The 17,396-nt window shown below is 48.9% G+C and overlaps 5 protein-coding genes across 5 annotated transcripts; 2 read left to right on the top strand and 3 right to left on the bottom strand.

Moving 5' to 3' along the window:
• Positions 1 to 550: 550 nt before the first annotated feature.
• On the bottom strand, positions 551 to 2,755 carry PRP43 (DEAH-box ATP-dependent RNA helicase PRP43; the record flags this gene model as incomplete). Its single annotated transcript, XM_076687657.1, has 1 exon — positions 551 to 2,755. One exon carries the CDS (start codon positions 2,753 to 2,755, stop codon positions 551 to 553), a length of 2,205 nt encoding a protein of 734 aa, XP_076538103.1.
• Positions 2,756 to 2,995: 240 nt separating this feature from the next.
• Positions 2,996 to 4,585, top strand: COQ8 (protein kinase COQ8; the record flags this gene model as incomplete). The annotated part of the gene is made up of 1 exon (XM_076687656.1): positions 2,996 to 4,585. One exon carries the CDS (start codon positions 2,996 to 2,998, stop codon positions 4,583 to 4,585), a length of 1,590 nt encoding a protein of 529 aa, XP_076538102.1.
• A 288-nt stretch (positions 4,586 to 4,873) lies between these two features.
• On the bottom strand, positions 4,874 to 7,765 carry TRVA0_068S00144 (uncharacterized protein; the record flags this gene model as incomplete). Its single annotated transcript, XM_076687655.1, has 1 exon — positions 4,874 to 7,765. One exon carries the CDS (start codon positions 7,763 to 7,765, stop codon positions 4,874 to 4,876), a length of 2,892 nt encoding a protein of 963 aa, XP_076538101.1.
• Positions 7,766 to 10,328: 2,563 nt separating this feature from the next.
• PCS60 (Pcs60p) lies at positions 10,329 to 11,882 on the top strand (the record flags this gene model as incomplete). Its single annotated transcript, XM_076687654.1, has 1 exon — positions 10,329 to 11,882. The coding sequence occupies one exon, from the start codon at positions 10,329 to 10,331 to the stop codon at positions 11,880 to 11,882; it is 1,554 nt and encodes a 517-aa protein (XP_076538100.1).
• Positions 11,883 to 13,089: 1,207 nt separating this feature from the next.
• Positions 13,090 to 13,905, bottom strand: TRVA0_068S00100 (uncharacterized protein; the record flags this gene model as incomplete). Its single annotated transcript, XM_076687653.1, has 1 exon — positions 13,090 to 13,905. The coding sequence occupies one exon, from the start codon at positions 13,903 to 13,905 to the stop codon at positions 13,090 to 13,092; it is 816 nt and encodes a 271-aa protein (XP_076538099.1).
• Positions 13,906 to 17,396: the final 3,491 nt, after the last annotated feature.

Here is a 17,396-nt window from a genome sequence, read left to right as displayed (position 1 = left end):
TTATTGCCATCCGACGCCGCACATCATGCGGCTAACCCCCCTTCTCTACCCCTGGAGATGAGCACTCCGCTGTTGCCCCACGCCCAGATCCCCGCTGGATCCTCCGAGAAGCGAAGCTTCGGCCGCTCGAAGACCATCTATGGAATAATGAAAACTGGGGGACCAGTCCCCCAGACCCCCTAGGGCTCCGCTTCGCGGAGATCAACCAACCTTCCACGAAGGTGGTGGGGGAAGCCATCTGAGGTACAATCATGCAAACTGGGGGGACCAGTCCCCCCAGACCCCCCTGGGGCTCCGCTTCGCGGAGATATTGTTCCAGAATGGAAATATTATGAACTACCTGGTTGAGTACCTCTAGCGTTGGTCCGCGAATTAGTTAGGTATCAGCTCGAGGAGAGTATTGGGGGTTTGGGGGGTTTCCCCCCAACTACGGGGTCTGGGGCGGAGCCCCAGGAAGAAGACAAGATCCCCTGGAGGGAAGGGCGAAGTTTGAGGGATGGCCCTCGAAGAATATCTATGGTAGTAGTAGCATTAATAGTAGTAACGAAGATTATTTCTTCTTCTTTCGCTCCAGCTTCTTCATGGCCCGTTCGAGACCCATTCTAACGTCGTGGGAGCCTTTTTGGAAAGATGCAAGGTTGTAGTAGCTCGGGGCGAGCTCAATGAGCCATTCGGGCTTGACAGCAGTCACCGTCCGGATGTAGTTTTTAGTAGTGAGCACAAACTCGTTGTAGATGACAAAGTCGCTCTCCTGGCCAATGCCGCTGGATGGGTGGACGAGAACCTCCTGATTGTCCTTAACTGTAATGTATCCTTTGCCCTGGCTCATCTTTTTGGCCGCCTGCATGAAGAATCCGCTGACTAGAGCCTTGCGGATATTGTCGTAGTAGTTTTTGTCCTCGAACGGAGTGCTGACCAATTCAATATCGTTCCGCTCCATGATACGCTTGAGCTGCTTTCGCACGTTGTCAGCACTCTGAAGCGATCTCAGCGACAGGAAGTGGTCGTAGCACCACTTGGATGGGTTCTCTCGCGCTTCGTCCGACTTGAATGCGTGGAAGACATTTAGCAGAGTCAGATGGTCGCCATCCGGGTGGGTGAACAGATTCTTCATCTCGTCGGCTGCCTTACGCGCATTGTTCGGTCGGATAAAGACGTTTGGCACCGAAAGTAGAGCGGCGATGGAAAGCACCTCGTTCGAGCACTGGAACTCGGGGGAGTGGATGAGCATGACTGCCAGCATAGGATCGAGGGGGAACTCCGAGGCAAGACGGCCCAATGGCGTCAGTTCGCCGTCATCATCAAGGCATCCGAGATAGTTGAGCTCTTCAAGCGCTCGCATCATCGTCTCCGGGGCTGGCGGGTCCATGAAGTCAAAGTGAACCAAATCGTCAATCCCCAGCTTCTTCAGCTCCAGAACAGTATTGGCAAGGTTACTTCGCAGAATTTCAGGGTAACTCTGCTCGTTAAGCTCCTCCTTGTATGCCTCCTCGGTGTAGAGCCGGAAACACTTACCGGGCTTGGTTCGACCAGCTCGACCAGCTCGCTGCTGCGCAGAAGCCTTGGAGATGGGTGCAACCAGCAGAGACTCTACTCGAATTCGTGGGTTGTAAACCTTCTGCTTTGAGAAGCCAGGGTCTACGACGTACACAATACCGTCAATGGTCAGCGAGGTCTCGGCGATGTTAGTACCCACGACGATCTTTCGCCCTGGCGGGCCATTGGGCATTCTTGGGGGTGGCGCAGGCTCGAAAATCTTCTGCTGCTGGTATGGAGGCAGTGAACCGTACAGCGGGTAGACGGCAAGCGGGCCAGCGTTAACTTCTCGTATCAGTTCATCCCCTTCAAGAGAAATCTTCCTGCATGCATCCTCAATTTCCTCTTCACCAGTCAAAAACAGAAGAATGTCTCCAGCCGGCTCAGTAGCGTGGATCTGAAGCACAGTTCTAATAGCCGCCTCGAGATAGTCCTTTTGGTACTCTGGCGTGTAGTAAATCTCGACTGGGTGGGTTCTACCTGGAACAGCCAATAATGGAGCATTGTTGAAGTAGTTCTGGAACTTCTGAGCATCCAAGGTGGCAGACATGATGATTATTTTGAGGTCTGGTCTTCGCTCAGCCACCTGCTTAAGCAGACCCATGAGGATATCGGTGGCCAGGGTTCTTTCGTGGGCCTCATCAAGCATAATACAGCTATATCGAGACAGTTCTGGGTCGTGCATGGCTTCTCTCAGCAACATACCATCGGTCATGTACTTAAGGAAGGTTTTATCGGAGGTGCAGTCCTCGAATCGGATCGAGTAACCAACTTCCTCACCCAGCTTGACATCCATTTCGTCCGCTACTCGCTGGGCAACAGACATGGCAGCCACTCGTCGAGGCTGTGTACACGCCACCTGCTTCCCAAGTATATTGGGCATGTCGTCGAAGCATACAAACTGGGGAATCTGCGTGGTCTTACCGGAACCAGTCTCACCAACAAACACAATGATCTGGTGTTTCTGGAACAATTCAAGGAATTCATTTCGCTGAGCATGCACGGGCAGGTTACGCCTCACTTCGAGGATATCGAAGTACTTTTTGGAGAGCTCTTTGCCGTTGAACGGGTTCTTGGGGCCGTCTTCAGCCTTTTTAGCGTAGGCCGCATCGGTCGTGTGTCGCTTGGCCTCCTCCAGCAATGACCCGGTATAAGCCGCCGCTTCTATTTCCTCTTCAGTCATCTTCTGTCGTTTACTCGATCGCTCGCTATCCGACATTTTTTTTCCCGTCGTTCTATCAAATATTACGAGTGTTAATCGTTATCAAACTGAAATTTCAAAAATATTTTTCCAGATCCAGATTTCTTGATCAGCTTAACTTGACCGCGGCTTAATTGCTGTGCGGCTCAAAAAATCCCCGTGATTTAAACGTGATTTCCATCACGTGATTAAGTTCGCGATTTATGCCAAATTTCACCCGTGAGGACCCGGGTAACGACGACGACCGCAGTAGATAAAATGGCAAGGAGTCTCGTATACGACGCGATATGCGTGGTATCTGCGGCAGGAAATGTCGCCAGAACGAATCTCGAGCTCCAGAAGGGATGTGCCAAGAGATTTGTGCAAACTTCGTCACTCCTAAGGCCAACTTCGACCATCAAGAGCCGACACACCAGCAGGGCTAAGCCATCACAGGCTAAGCGTGCAACTGGTACTCGAGCCTACTCAACTGATTCACGGAGACGTCACAATGATGATGAGAATGAAGTTGGTGGAGCTACCAAACGAGAATACACCATGGAATCAAGTCCTGTTCCCTCTAGCCGGCTGGGACGTATCTTCCACTATGGCAGCCTGGCCACTGGAATTGGCATGGGCGCTTTAGGGGAGACCATCAAGCGATTTGGTGGAGACGGTAAAGATACCCGTTCCGTCTTCCTCAACCAGGCCAATCTCGAACGAATGGTGAAGAAGCTTTCACAAATGAGGGGTGCGGCATTGAAGATTGGCCAGCTTCTCTCTTTCCAGGACGAAAAAGTCCTACCCCCTGAAATCCACCAGGTTATGTCGAGAGTGCAGAACACGGCAAACTACATGCCTCGAGGCCAATTGGAACGGGTTATGACCAAGGAGTTTGGTAAGAACTGGCGGACTGAAATCTTTTCTACCTTCGAAGACTACCCGATTGCAGCCGCTTCGATTGGCCAGGTGCACAAGGCTGTTTTGTTGAAGAATTACGAACCAGTTGCTGTCAAGATCCAGTACCCGGGTGTCGCTAACAGCATTGACTCTGACCTGAATAACCTTCTGCTGCTCCTGACTGCATCGCGGTTCCTTCCAGAGGGCCTGTTCCTCGATAAGACCATTGCCAATGCGCGGACTGAGTTAAAGTGGGAGTGCGACTACCTGCGAGAGGGTCAGGCCATGGAGACGTTTGGTCGGCTGTTGGGCGACGACCCAGCTTTCCAGATCCCTAAGGTGTACCACGACCTGTCGACGGAGCGGGTGCTGACGATGGAGCTCATGAACGGTACGGAAATTACCAAGGGCAATTGGGACCAGGAGACCAAGAACTTCATCGCAACGAATATCATGCGACTGTGTCTGCTCGAGATCGCCAAGTTCAAGTACATGCAGACAGATCCGAACTGGGCTAACTTCCTGTACAACGACCAGACGAAGAAGATCGAGCTGCTTGACTTTGGTGCCACACGAGGCTACGATGACGACTTCATCACTAACTACGTTGGCGTTTTGAGGGCTGCCGTACGAGAGGACCGAGAGGCGTGCCGGGAGTATTCGCTCAAGCTTGGGTACCTGACTGGTCTCGAGTCTGATGCCATGCTTAATGCTCATATCGACTCTATTCTGGTTCTGGGAGAGCCGTTTAACTACACCAACAACCACCAGGACTTTGACTTCTCCAACCAGACCATTACCGATAGAGTGCGAGAGAACATTGGCCTAATGTTGCGGGAGCGTCTGGCTCCGCCTCCAGAGGAGACGTATGGTTTGCATCGAAAGCTGAGTGGTGCGTTCTTGCTCTGTGCCCGACTCCAGGCTAAGGTTCCTTGCCAGAAGCTCTTTGAGGAGATTGTGGGCTTGTAAATAGCTAGTAACCTGTAAATAACCGTTTTAACCTAGAATTTATCTTATTCGTACCATTGATGTTCTTTGTATCAATAATATCCGTAGAATTCGTCTTAATCGTCTTAATAGTGTCCGTAGTGTTCACCATATTCGTATCAATATCCTCTAGAATTCATCATAGTACATTCGTACAGTTCATCATATTCGTATCAATAAGATTCGCCAGAATTCATCATATTCGTATCGTCTATACTAATTTCGTATCTTCATCATCAATCGCGTTCAGCGGCTAAATGCTCCACGGGGTCAATGGATTCCGAGCCCTTTACCTTCAACGGAGGCCGAATGTTCAACCGATTCCGGCACATGCTCAATGGGTACCGAGAGTTCAGCCTCTTCAGTGTCAACCTTGGTTTCAGGAAACTGTTGAGTGGTCACAGATTCCGAGTCGCTCATCTGTTCTGCCTGGTCAACCTGTCTAGTTTGCTCAACTTGTACAGTTGACTCCTGGACCGCTGGCTCAGTCTGTACCGTTGGCTCAACCGGTGTGCCCTCAAGTTTGGCTAAAGTAGCATCGAGAACCGTACCCGGCGTGGCCGGTGGAGACTTGGGTTTCGGCGTGTTTCCTCTAGAAATACCACCAAACAGCAAGTTACTGTTGAACGAGCGCCCACGAGATCGAGAACGCCTAGCTTCACCATTGAGAACAACACCATTTTCACCGCTGTCTGGAGATCGGGTCCCAGAGGCTGGAGTAAGCAATGGACTCTTAATCGGAGTCGACATGGACTTCTGATGCCGTAGATGGGTCTGCCTGCTCGGCGTGGTATCCGAAACGAAGCTTTCAACACTAGTGTTACCCTCGTCGAACCGAGATGGCGACAGCGCCAAGGGCAAAAGTCCCGAGCTGGACTTGACTGAATTGGTATGGCTATGCGTACCGCCTGCGGTGCGGCCCTCTGAAGAATTTGGCGAGTCCGCCCCGGCTCGATCTCTCGCAGCGCGTGATCGCTCTAGAATTTCTCGGTTACGCGCTTCCATGTTTGCTCGTCGATTAGCTTCCGACATGGCTAGATTCCGTTCCTGCGATTGGCTCATGGCTGCTGAAATACGGGCATATGTGGTAGTGAATATGTGCTCGCGGTGGGTTATAAGGTCCTCCATAAGCCATGCTGGATGCTTATCAACCATGGTAGCTCCGGTAATCTGCTTGGGCCGCATAAAGTACGGAGCAAGGCTGACGCTCACCTGAACCAGAAGCTTTCTCTTCGAAGTAGCCACATCTTCTTCACTTTGTTCTTCTCCATTGTGCTCCTCATGGGGTGGCGATTCTATAAGAAGAGCAAGGTGGTTGATTAGAGATTCGAGGACTGTCACAGTGGACCTGGCGGTATGGCTCAGAGCTGCAGCAATCCGTTCCAGCCGGTCTTGCTGTTTATCCTCAGAGGTGCCATACACGCGGTAGAGCTTCTTAAACACGTCATACATGGTAAAAGATATGATGGAGTCTTGAAGCTCGAGCAAGAACTCTTTAAAGGTCGAAACAACCACATGGAGCGGGAACGACGGGAGTATCGTCCACGGGTCAAATTCTATACCACTGTTAATCTGGTTGCGCAGCTGGTGAATTGAGGCAAGTGGAGCCTGCTCAATCCATAGCTGGATAGTCAATGGCGCTTCTGTCTGCTCTTCAAAGTAATTGAGGAAAGTTGGAACGACAAAGGGCACGCTATGCAAGTCGACGCCGAAGGTCTGGCATTTGGCAGCGCTGTGGAACGACTCATAAATAACGACTCGTGGCGCAAATGTCGACGTCTTGTAGCTCTCAATCATGTACGACAAATCACTTTCCGGCTTGACAGACTCTTTTTGGGCATGCATACGCTTCATGACACCCGGAGCTTTCGCCATTGGCGTAGATATCGACGCTACAAAGTCAGACAGAACCGTTTTGAGCGCTTTCAGCCGGTCCAATTCGCACTGCTCCATAAACCGCAGGGTCTCGGCTATTGTGCGCTCGAGTTCGCACCGCTCGAGATCGAGCTCTATAACCTCCGCCTGGTACCGCTCATCAGCTTCGGCAATCTCCTGGTGGATCTTTGATATTTCTTTGTTGGTGGTTGGAGCGTTGGAAGTGGGCTGGAGCAAGCCAGTAAAGTACTCTGAAATGGCCGATGCGGGCGGAGAAGTGATAGACACTTGGGGCAGGGTGTTGTTGCTTTCCGGGAAGAGCGCATTCGGGTCGTAGTCAATGGCCTTCTTGGTCCACTGGTACCCTGAAGAGGAGGAGTTTACAAACTTCTGGCCTACTCTCCCTACGGCTTTCAGCAGGCCATTGTCTACGAGGCTCTGGCCAAACTTCTCAGCCCTGCCGACATTCTTGCAATTAAGCCGTTTCCGCGCCCACAGGACTATCTCGTCGCCAGTTGACACGTTTTCGTACGTCCCGAGAATGGCTACTTTGAAGTCTGCCCGCGGAATATCCCGTAGCATATCGTCCAGCAGCCTCGCCAGCTGCTCTGGAGAGTAAGTGGTACCCGCAAGCTCAACGCTACCATCATCCACATCAGTTTGAACAGTTTCTTCGGTCTCTGGAAGAGTCTCTTCAGAAATTGAGGAAGATGGAATGGACAAAGCTCCATCGCTAAACAGAGAAGAGGCCCTTTTGTGAAGCTTTTCGGTCAGAGAAAGGCGCTGGGGTCCGCCAGCCTCAATCGTACCGTCTGTGTCCTCCAACTGGCGACATTTAGAGAAGTACTGCTGCTGTGCTTTCTGCACCTGGGCCAGCCGCTTGTTGTACGCCTTGATCTTACCCGTGAGGGTCGACTGAGCGGTCGATACGCGTGATTTATGGCTCGCAGACCACTTTTGGAAGGGCCCTCGCACACCCTTCTCCAGCTTAGCCGCAATCTCTGCGTGGATCAGGCCCTGGCTCTTAATCTCTTCCATGTACGATACATAGGCCTGGCGCAATGTGGCGCCCTCATCACGATCAAACCCAGCCAGAGATGGAGCGTGCTTCTGCGGAAACGCCTGAAGCCCCGTCGCGAAAGAAGTCTCCAGCACTATCCGGTCGCTGACCATGCTCAGGGTCTCTACATTCTCAGCACATCCTTGCTGAAGCTTGTCGAAAATGACGCCTACACCGCTGAGGTAGTCCGGCGACCAGAAGCATGATGAAAAGCTGCGTCCTGTCATCTCTCCTGAAGTGTTATACGGTCGTCGGTTGTGCTTGACTTCAAGCTAGCCCAATAGAGCCTTTTTTAAGACAAAGTGTGTTTTGGTGTGTCTTTTTACAGGCACGGTTTCAGGGGGGGCCGCGTGTAAGATTTTCGTCACCGCCTCCTTGATAGGTTTACAGTCACCTACTTACGTACATAGGCACAGTCAATACGCGAATGAATACCACAGTTAATGGAGGGGTGTTTTTTGAGATGAGAAAGCGGTATCTATGTTGAGATGGGATCTCATCGCTTTTGAGTCATGTGAAATCTAGCACTTCATGTACGAGATCGTACTATAAGGGGTACCGCAACGGCTGATGCATTGCTGTTATTTCGTTGGTACCTGCGAGTAGATGCCAAATAGCCAATACTATGGTGTTAACTACATTTAAAAAAAGTGATACAATTGAGAGTATCGAGTATATATTTCCCAGTAAATTAAGTTTCGCGTGTGGGTACAAGACCCGCCCGTTCAAGTATGTCTGATAAATTGATTTAAACAGACCTCCTGGGAACGGGATGATAAACATAGAATCACTATTGCTCGCTACACAAAATGATGATTCTCCAGATATTGATTTGCACGGGATTTGAGCGCTCTAACTGCCCGCAGTAACTTAGTTAAATATTACGGTACTACTACCGGTACAAGGTACTGGTATTGTACTGTGAATTGTTCTTAGGGAGAGGGAACCCTGGAGTTAAGACGCAATTAATTGACCATGAAACACCGCTTTGCTTAAATTTACCCCTGTAATTAGGTGACCCAGTGGTTACCTACGGGCAATCCTTTTTGGCCCCTGCCAATACTACTCCGCAGTTTAAATCATTTTTTCATATACTGTGTGGTACTGTATTATCAGAAGTCAAGATCTATTAACCTTACCGGTTTTATTCACTATACTCTCTTCACTAAAAATCACCAACCGGCATTGTTTCATGACTTTTTAATACTCTCTGATTTGACTGATCAACTCCTAAGCGTCATTACTTGTGTTTGCTGAACCCCTAATTACTTTAACTTGTCAACCCCCAATATAAACCTGGTATGTCTTCCACGTTATGGTGATGCTTCTTATATAACCATGGAGCCCACTATCAATCCACAAATCGACACAATTCGTATCTCTCAAGCAATGTCTTTCCATTCGAGTAAAACAATAGGTAGAGCTTCAGGACTTATAAAAATACTACTGTAGCATATAGAAACAGCCAGATGGAAGTTTTAAAGCCTCTTTCTTCTTTGACGGATAAATGCGCTGGTGGTGAAACTTTGCGCAAGGATACTCCAGTCTTATCAAGCTCCCTTTCAGCAATCACTCTTCCATAATTGTTCTTGAGGGACATCCTGAAAATGCCACATTTAAAGAGCTTTCATTTATGATGTTGATTGATTGACATTAAGCAGTTTCAAGCGATATCTCGTGGAGCTAGTGTGCTAGCGGTAGTAAATACCGTGGAAGTAGGATTACCGATTCAAGTGTAATGTTCCAGGCACAAAAATACATATATATCTAACTATGTTATACAGCATAGTTAGCAAAGGATATCATTTAACTTTTGATTTAACTAAGAATTGTTTGTAGGAGCCTACATGTACCGGTAATATATGTTCGAAGGCCCGACAGAGATAAGTGCCACAAAGGTGTTGTCATTACTAATTGCAGATGGATTCTCAGGTTAACCGAATTCTCTTACTTAGTTCCAACAAGTTCCAAATAAGGCGTTAATGCCTTTCTCGCTTAATTCTGATACCGCTTGGACTGAACAAGAATAATTCATTTGCTATTTATTTACCCAAAATGGCCATTTTAAAGAAAAGCTGGAAGATATTAAAAAGTACTACAACGATCACCATTTCATGACCTATAGATTCCCTGAGAAATGTTTGTGTGTTGTATTGTTATAGCCGTCCATGATTATAGCTTCTTCTATGAACCGGAGCCACGGGGACTTTTAATCACCTCGATTTCACCAAGTGGACAATCCATTAGATTGACCTTTTCTTCTTCAGAGACTCGTCAATGACTAGTCACAGTCGATGTGCATGCGTCAGTAGTATACACGATGTTATATATTTGCTAGTAAACGGGCCTTTGACACCCGCCATTATTAGACACGGCTACACGGCTAGCCTTATGTAATAGCATATGACTCTACAAGCTCGTTTACGCCCGGGAGAACTCCGCGAAGCGGAGCCACGGGGGTCTGGGGGCTGGCCCCCAGGAAGAAACGACACAGAAAAGGCTCCGTTCCTCGGCCCGAACCCCGGGTCGTGCCCCGGGTCGAGGACCTTTGAGCCACTTGGAAATACGAAATATGCCAAGTGATTTACGATAATGCAACGGTTTGGGTTACGAGCCGCACGGGGTTGGCGACAAGTCGCGGTGACGGAGTCCTATCGGAAGGGTTATCCGAGCATTTGAGAGGCTCAAAGCAAGCTTCCCCCACGCAGGTACCACCACGTTCAAAGGACGAGTTTGATATTAAAAGGACGTTATTGAACGGTCGAAGAAACCCCAGAAACCAAGCAAATTATGTCGACTTTTTACGAACAATTAGTAGCGCACCAGGCGTCTCCCAAAAAGGCGGTTTCGGCTCCGGATACGGGCGTTCAGCTTTCGTTCGGCGAATACCTTCGAGCCGTCCAATCGTTCCAGAGGAACCTCTCCGGGCTGGGGCTCCCCAAGAACGCCGCAGTGTCTCTGGCGCTGGTGAACGGCCTCGAGTTCGCTGTGGCCTTCGTTGCCATTGCCTTCTCATCTTACATTGCTGCTCCGCTCAATCCGGCCTACAAGGTCTCGGAGTTTGAGTTCTATATCGAGGACATCAAGTCAGCCGTCGTGTTTGTTCCTGAAGGTGCTGTGGCTAAGAACCATGCGGCTGTTCAAGCGGCTCGGAACCAGGGGGCCGGCATTGTCGAAGTCGGCTGGAGCGGCCTCGAGGCGACTTTCAGGCTCGTAGAGCCCGGTAAGCAGGTTAACACTGCTCGGGGCACTTCGACGGTTCCTCCACCACCAAAACCCGACCAGACTGCGTTCGTTCTCCACACGAGCGGTACGACAGGCCGGCCTAAGGCTGTGCCATTGACCCATCTCAACATGGCGACTACTGTACGCAACATCATCAACACTTATAAGCTCTCTCCGGCAGACACTTCATACCTTGTAATGCCATTGTTCCACGTGCACGGCCTTCTGTGCGGATTCCTGGCTGCATTGGGTGCTGGTGGTGCTGTCGTGGTTCCTCCGCGGTTCTCTGCGCATGCGTTCTGGCCAGACTTCATCAGGTACGGATGCAATTGGTACACTGCCGTTCCAACGATCCACCAGATCCTACTCAAGTCGCCTCTACCCCCGAAAATGCCCCAGATCAGGTTCATCCGGTCTTGCTCTTCGGCTCTGGCGCCTTCCGTGTTCCATTCCCTCGAGAAGACGTTCAATGCGCCGGTGCTCGAGGCCTACGCCATGACTGAAGCGTGCCACCAGATGACTTCGAACAACCTGCCACCAGGCAAGAGAAAGCCTGGTACCGTTGGTGTCGGCCAGGGTGTCGAAGTCGCCATTCTTGACGCAGATGGAAATGACGTGCCCCAGGGCCAGGAGGGCGAGATTTCCATCAAGGGGAAGAACGTGACGCCGGGGTACATCAACAACCCCAAGGCCAACCAGGAGTCGTTCACTTCGCGAGGGTTCTTCAGAACCGGCGACCAGGGTAAGCTTGACGAGGACGGATTTGTGATCATCACTGGCCGAATCAAGGAGCTTATTAATAGGGGTGGCGAGAAGATCTCGCCAATTGAGCTCGACGGAGTTATGCTTTCCCATCCATCTGTGGCCGAGGCCGTTGCATTCGCCGCTCCTGACGAGATGTACGGCCAGCAGGTCAATGCGGCGATTGTGCTCAAGCCAGGCAAGGAGTCTACGACTGAGAAGGACATCCAGGACTTCCTTGCCTCGAAGATCTCCAAGTTCAAGATCCCCCAGAGGATCTTCTTCACTGATGTCATGCCAAAGACAGCCACCGGCAAGATTCAGCGAAGGAACATTGCCGCCAAGTTCCTCGGCCCAGAGCCAAAGGCCAAGCTGTAATTACACATTGCATATTTATACTATCGGTTACTACTTGAGTATTCGAGGGCCAGCCCTCGAGCTCCCGTAGGTGGGGGCCCTGCCCCCAGACCCCCGTTGCAAGAAGCTGGGGAGTTCTAGGGGGCTGCATACATAAAAAGGCTGCGCAGTCTTTTACTGGCTTACAATTACTAACGGCATTCACTACTACCAGTAATAAATTGTAACCAATCGATTGCACTACATTACTACCAGAAATGGTATGGTAAACAATTAATTGCTCTTTTTTTACATGATACTGGGTAGATACTTCTTTAACGTTGATACAGATTAAGGTGCTTGTATTTTTTTTTTCATTTCCCTACCCGATTGCTTATTGATTAAAAATGGCAGTATTACCTTATCAAACTCTTATAATGTGAGGTTAGTGAGAGAGTGTGTTCGACTAATTAGAGGTTGCTTCTAGAGAATGCGGCAAAGAGGCTGTATAAGAGGTACAGTGAGAACAGATTAGCGACGAATGGGACGAGGGTAATGACTAGTAAGAGGAAAGTACGTAATGAGAATAACTTATGGATTAATGTTAGCAAATACTGCTCGGCATATCGATGCTCCATGCATATAAGTCAATGCACTGAACAGCCATTACTTTACAGGTGCAGAGAAGGTTAGACTCTCGATTAAACAATTATGCTATCGCCAGGCGTATGAAACCATTTCATCGCATGGACCCGAACAGACGATGCAAATAGATCTTGTTTGACTTGTCCTTCGCATCGTACTTTTCCCCTTGCCGTGACGAAAATCAAGTTAATGCTGTACATATATACATATTAAACTATGCATGCATGGAGCATATCGGTCATTGGTGCAGTGAGAATGGAATATCGCCGGAAGGTGGCTCGAATCTTGTCAAACCACTACCGCTGAAGTTCAATCATTCGGGGTGAATGAATCTGTGGAAATTATAACAATAGCTAGACGTGACCTTTCGAGCTTCCGAGAAGAGTTCAAGAATGTACATCACTTCCAGTTTGAAATTGGCGTTGATTCCGGGAGAATGATTCCTCGTATAGTGAGGCGAATGTGGGTTCTCACAAGTACTATGATAAGCTCTCTAGTTTGACGGTATAACCTTCAATATAATCTTTAAAACAGGAGAGATATAATTGGACGATTGAGATCGAAATAGGTACATAACGAAGAGGTGAATAAGAATAACCCAGGTCTAGTTAGCCCGGTTCTCCTGGCCAACTTGCTTCTTGCAGGTTGGTGGCGACGTTGGAGTAGAGCCTCCAGTGGTGGAGATAGAGCAGAGCGCTGGCGCGGTTGGAGAGGCGCTGGAAGACAGGCCGTAACTCTGCTGGACAGAAGCCACAACGGCAGTGATGCCATTCATCGCATCTACGGCCTGGGCAGCATATTCGCATCCAGGCAGTGAGCTGTATAGGGTGCTGATCAATTGCACAGAGTTGTCCGCCACAGCCTGAACCCCGTTCGCCATGAGGGGTAGGATATTGAAGGAAACGAAAGTATGGTAATCATTACTCAGGCTCTGAAGAACGGTAACGAATGTTGGAGCAGCGTCACTGAGCAGGCCGATCAGGGTCGTTAAGTCACAGTCAGTCAATTCGCTCTCCGGGGAAGTAAGAGCTTGAGCGATCGCAGCCAAGTCAGCGGCGACAGTCGGCAGGTCATTACTAAGAGTCACGACGTTCGCGAAGGTGTTTTGCGACTCAAAAGCAGTGATCGCCTGCTGAAGAGCACTGTTTGCGGTAACGAAGGTGTTTATGGCATCAGCAACGGCCTGGCCGCTGTCAGAAAGCGTGCACTGCTGCTGACCGAGAGCGCTGGCAATAGTAAGAACGAGGGAAACAATAGATAGCTTGGAGACCATTGTGTGTAGAACCTCGTATTTGATCACAAGCAGGTCCGAAGAAAATTGCGACTCATAATATATATATACTGTCAGCCCTTCCGACTTCCAGAGGGGCACGGACAATGAGGGGCTGACCGTGCCTCGTGTGTTGTCCACCCACAGCATGCTCTGCAAATTGTATATATTATAGTCCACAATATGCCACGCAATTATACCTTTTTTTAAGATCTGCCATGTACTACAGCATCGTACTTAGATTCATGTGGGGCGTAGATGAGTCTATATGCAGCTTTTGCAAACGAGCTGACTTTCTTTTGCAGTTATTTATTCTTTGGTAAATTTAGTTGTGTCGCATTTTTGAATAAGGTTCTGAGTGCAGCATCTGATATATGTAGGCGCTACCAATTGTAAAACACTCAGCGTATTCGCGGAAGAGCATTACCAGTGCTACTGTATAAAACATGCTAAAGAGAGGGATTTACTCTGTAGGCCACATATCGCCCCTTCGTACATACACATCAGCGCATTGGCAGGCGCCGTTGTTGGCTTGCGGATGCAGATAAGGCTAGATTCTCGATTGGGCAATTCTCTACCCCTATTTTTTTCAGCTCAAATTCACTGCATACGCTACGTTTGGCATGCCGGTATTAGTAACTGCTCTAGAAAGGTGAAAAGTACTTAAATATCTCTGATCTATAATTTCAGTTAAAAAGTTATTGACAGTCGATTAATCTGAAGAGACTGATCTTAGCAATCTAGTTATATGGGTTGGGGTATCGATGGCTACCGCTTTTCGTGTAAGACAATCTTCGGGATCGTCGCATGGGCCGTTTGCTGACAGATTCCGCACGTTGATCTGTTTTTACCGTACCGTACCTCTTTTCTTTTTGCCGTTTCGAAGCTCAATTACCAAGGTACATGTATACCTTGTACTACCGTACAGGTACGATAATATAATACAACGCTTTCTGCTATCACCCGCCATATTACATTTCGAAGGAACGAGTGGAGAGTGGAGGCATAAATTTACGACCACATATTGGACTAGAATGCATACATGGAGTATGTAAATCATGGTGCAGTAAGAATGGGATCTCCGCCGGAAGTGGCTTGGACCTTATCAAGCCCCTCCTCCCCTCGGTTTTGATCGATTGGTGAATGAATCTGTGGACCTAAAGCTAGAAATGATCTTTCAAGCCATCAAGAAGAGTTCAAGGGCGTATCTTACTTAGGCAAAAGGGACAGCCGTTCCCAATTATTACCAGTGTGGAGCTGAAAATCAGCTAGTCTTTGTCATCGACTCCTGAAGCGTGATGCAGGAGCCAAGACTCTTAGTGTAGTGCGACGAATTCCGGTTATTACAAGCGCTATGGTGCTCTCCATAGTTTGAAGGTATAGTCTTCAATGAGTCAAAACAGGAGACCTGGTTGAGATCGAAATAGGTACATAACGAAGACGTGAATTAGAACAACCCCAGGTTTAGTTAGCTAAGTTCGCCTGGCCAACTTGCTTCTTGCAGGTTGGTGGCGACGTTGGAGTAGAACCTCCAGTGGTGGAAGTAGAGCAGAGCGCTGGCTCAGTTGGATAATCGAGGGGGGCAATCCCGCCGTAGATCTGATATGCGGGAGACACAGCGGCAGTGATACCATTCACCGCATTTACGGCCTGAGCAGCGTATTCACATCCCCCAGGCAGCGAATCGTATACGGCACCGATCAGTTGTACAACTTCGTAGGCGATAGCCTGAACCGCCTGCTCGATACCTCAGGGATTTGGAAGGCTGAGTAATCGTTGTAGAAACTTTGAAGGATGTCGATGAAGGTTGGAGCAAAGTCACCGATCAGGCCAGTGAGAGTCGTGAAGTCGCAGTCAGTCAATCCAGTTTCGGAGGAAGGAAAAGCCTGGTTGACCGAAATCAGGGAGTTCATCACATAATACTGCTGAGTAAAAACAGCTAGGGCGGTAAAGTCGTCGCCCGCAGGTCCCGCCTCATAATTTCTGATCGCCTGCTGAAGAGAACCGGTGTTGGTAATTAAGTGTTCATGGCATCATGAACGGCCTGGCCGCTGTCAGAAAGCGTGCACTGCTGCTGGCCGAGAGCGCTGGCAACAGCGAGAGCGAAGCAAATGGTAGAGAGCTTGGAAACCATGTGTTTTTTATAGGTCCTTTTCTATTTCGTTTCTTCTGATGCGGGTCCGAAGAGAATTGCTACTCATTTATACTATCATGGCTGAACAGCACGTAGAGTGAGGGATTGGCCATGCTTTTGGCGCCGTCGCCCAAAGGATGCAAGTCAATTGTGCCGATTCCTTTTTTATCCCCGTCTATTGCAGTAGTATACAGTGTACTCTACTTGTAGATTCATTCAGCATGCAGCCGACATGCAGTGTACGCAGAGAACCATTATCCAATTTGCAGGCGAGGTCCTTTTTTCTTTGGTATGTTTAGTAGTGACATATTTCAAACTAGGTTCTGAGTGCATCATTTGCTATGTTCGGCCAATTGTAATACGAGGCAATCATGGTATTCTTCGGGATAGCATTACGGTGTTAGTAAATAAAGATCAATCGACCACTGAAGGCTTATGCATACACATTTGACGGGACTGCAGCCGTTACAGATGAAGGCTAGACTCTCGATCGAACAATTCTGCACCCCTTAATTTATTTTTTTTTTTTTTTTGTTGGAGCTGATGTACTGTATGCCCTACATTTGGAATGCCAAAAAGAGTAAAAGTTCTATTCTCGGTTAAAGAGGTGTTCAGTTCTGAACCCCTATATATTTATCGATGGCAATTGCCGTACATGTGAGAAATATATCTTCGGGATCGCCGCATGGGCCTGAACGATCAATGCAAAGACATACCGTTAAGCGCCGCACAGCACCCAATTTGTTTTCTTTTTGCCGTTTTTTTTTTTCGAGAACTCAATTTGTACTGTATTTCTGCACCGTCCTGTATTACTTGTCGAAAGGAAGAGTAAAGAATGGGCGCAAGCCTTAGTGTACATATTAGACTACGCATGTATGGAGTATATCGGTGATTGGTGCAGTGAGAATGTAATGTCGTCAGAAGGTGGCTCGATATCCTATCATTCGTCTTCCGCGCTGTATTGTCACCATTATTGAAGCTCAGTTTGACTAGGCGTCTCCGGCGGGATGATGCAGGAACGATGGGCCTCTTAGTGTAGTGAATACCGGCTATTACAAGTGCTATGATAGTGTTACGTAGTTTGGCGGTATAACCTTCAAATGTAGTCTTCAAAACGGGAGAGATATAATGGGCGATTGAGACCGAAATAAAAATCGAACGAGAAGAAGAAAAAATAAATATAATTCAGATTACATTGTAAATAGCGCGCTTCACCTGGCCCCTCTGCTTCTTGCAGGTAGGAGGAGATGTTGGGGTAGTAGTAGGGGCAGATGCTGGAGTGGTGGTAGGGGCAGATTCTGGAGTGGTGGTAGGGGCAGATGCTGGAGTGGTGGTAGGGACTGTTGGAACAGTGCTAGGGGGAGCAGTTGGAGTGGTGGTAGGGGCAGATGTTGGAATAGTGCTAGGGGGAGCAGTAGGAGTGGTGGTAGGGGCGGATGTTGGAATAGTGCTAGGGGGAGCAGTTGGAGTGGTAGTAGGGGCAGATGTTGGAATAGTGCTAGGGGGA

This window comes from Trichomonascus vanleenenianus, assembly GCF_965637985.1.
Source record: "Trichomonascus vanleenenianus strain CLIB 3782 genome assembly, contig: TRVA0_068S, whole genome shotgun sequence".
Lineage (NCBI taxonomy): Eukaryota > Fungi > Ascomycota > Dipodascomycetes > Dipodascales > Trichomonascaceae > Blastobotrys > Blastobotrys vanleenenianus.
The sequence above is the reverse complement of the archived record's forward strand: the minus strand, read 5'-3'. Positions and strand labels throughout refer to the sequence as shown.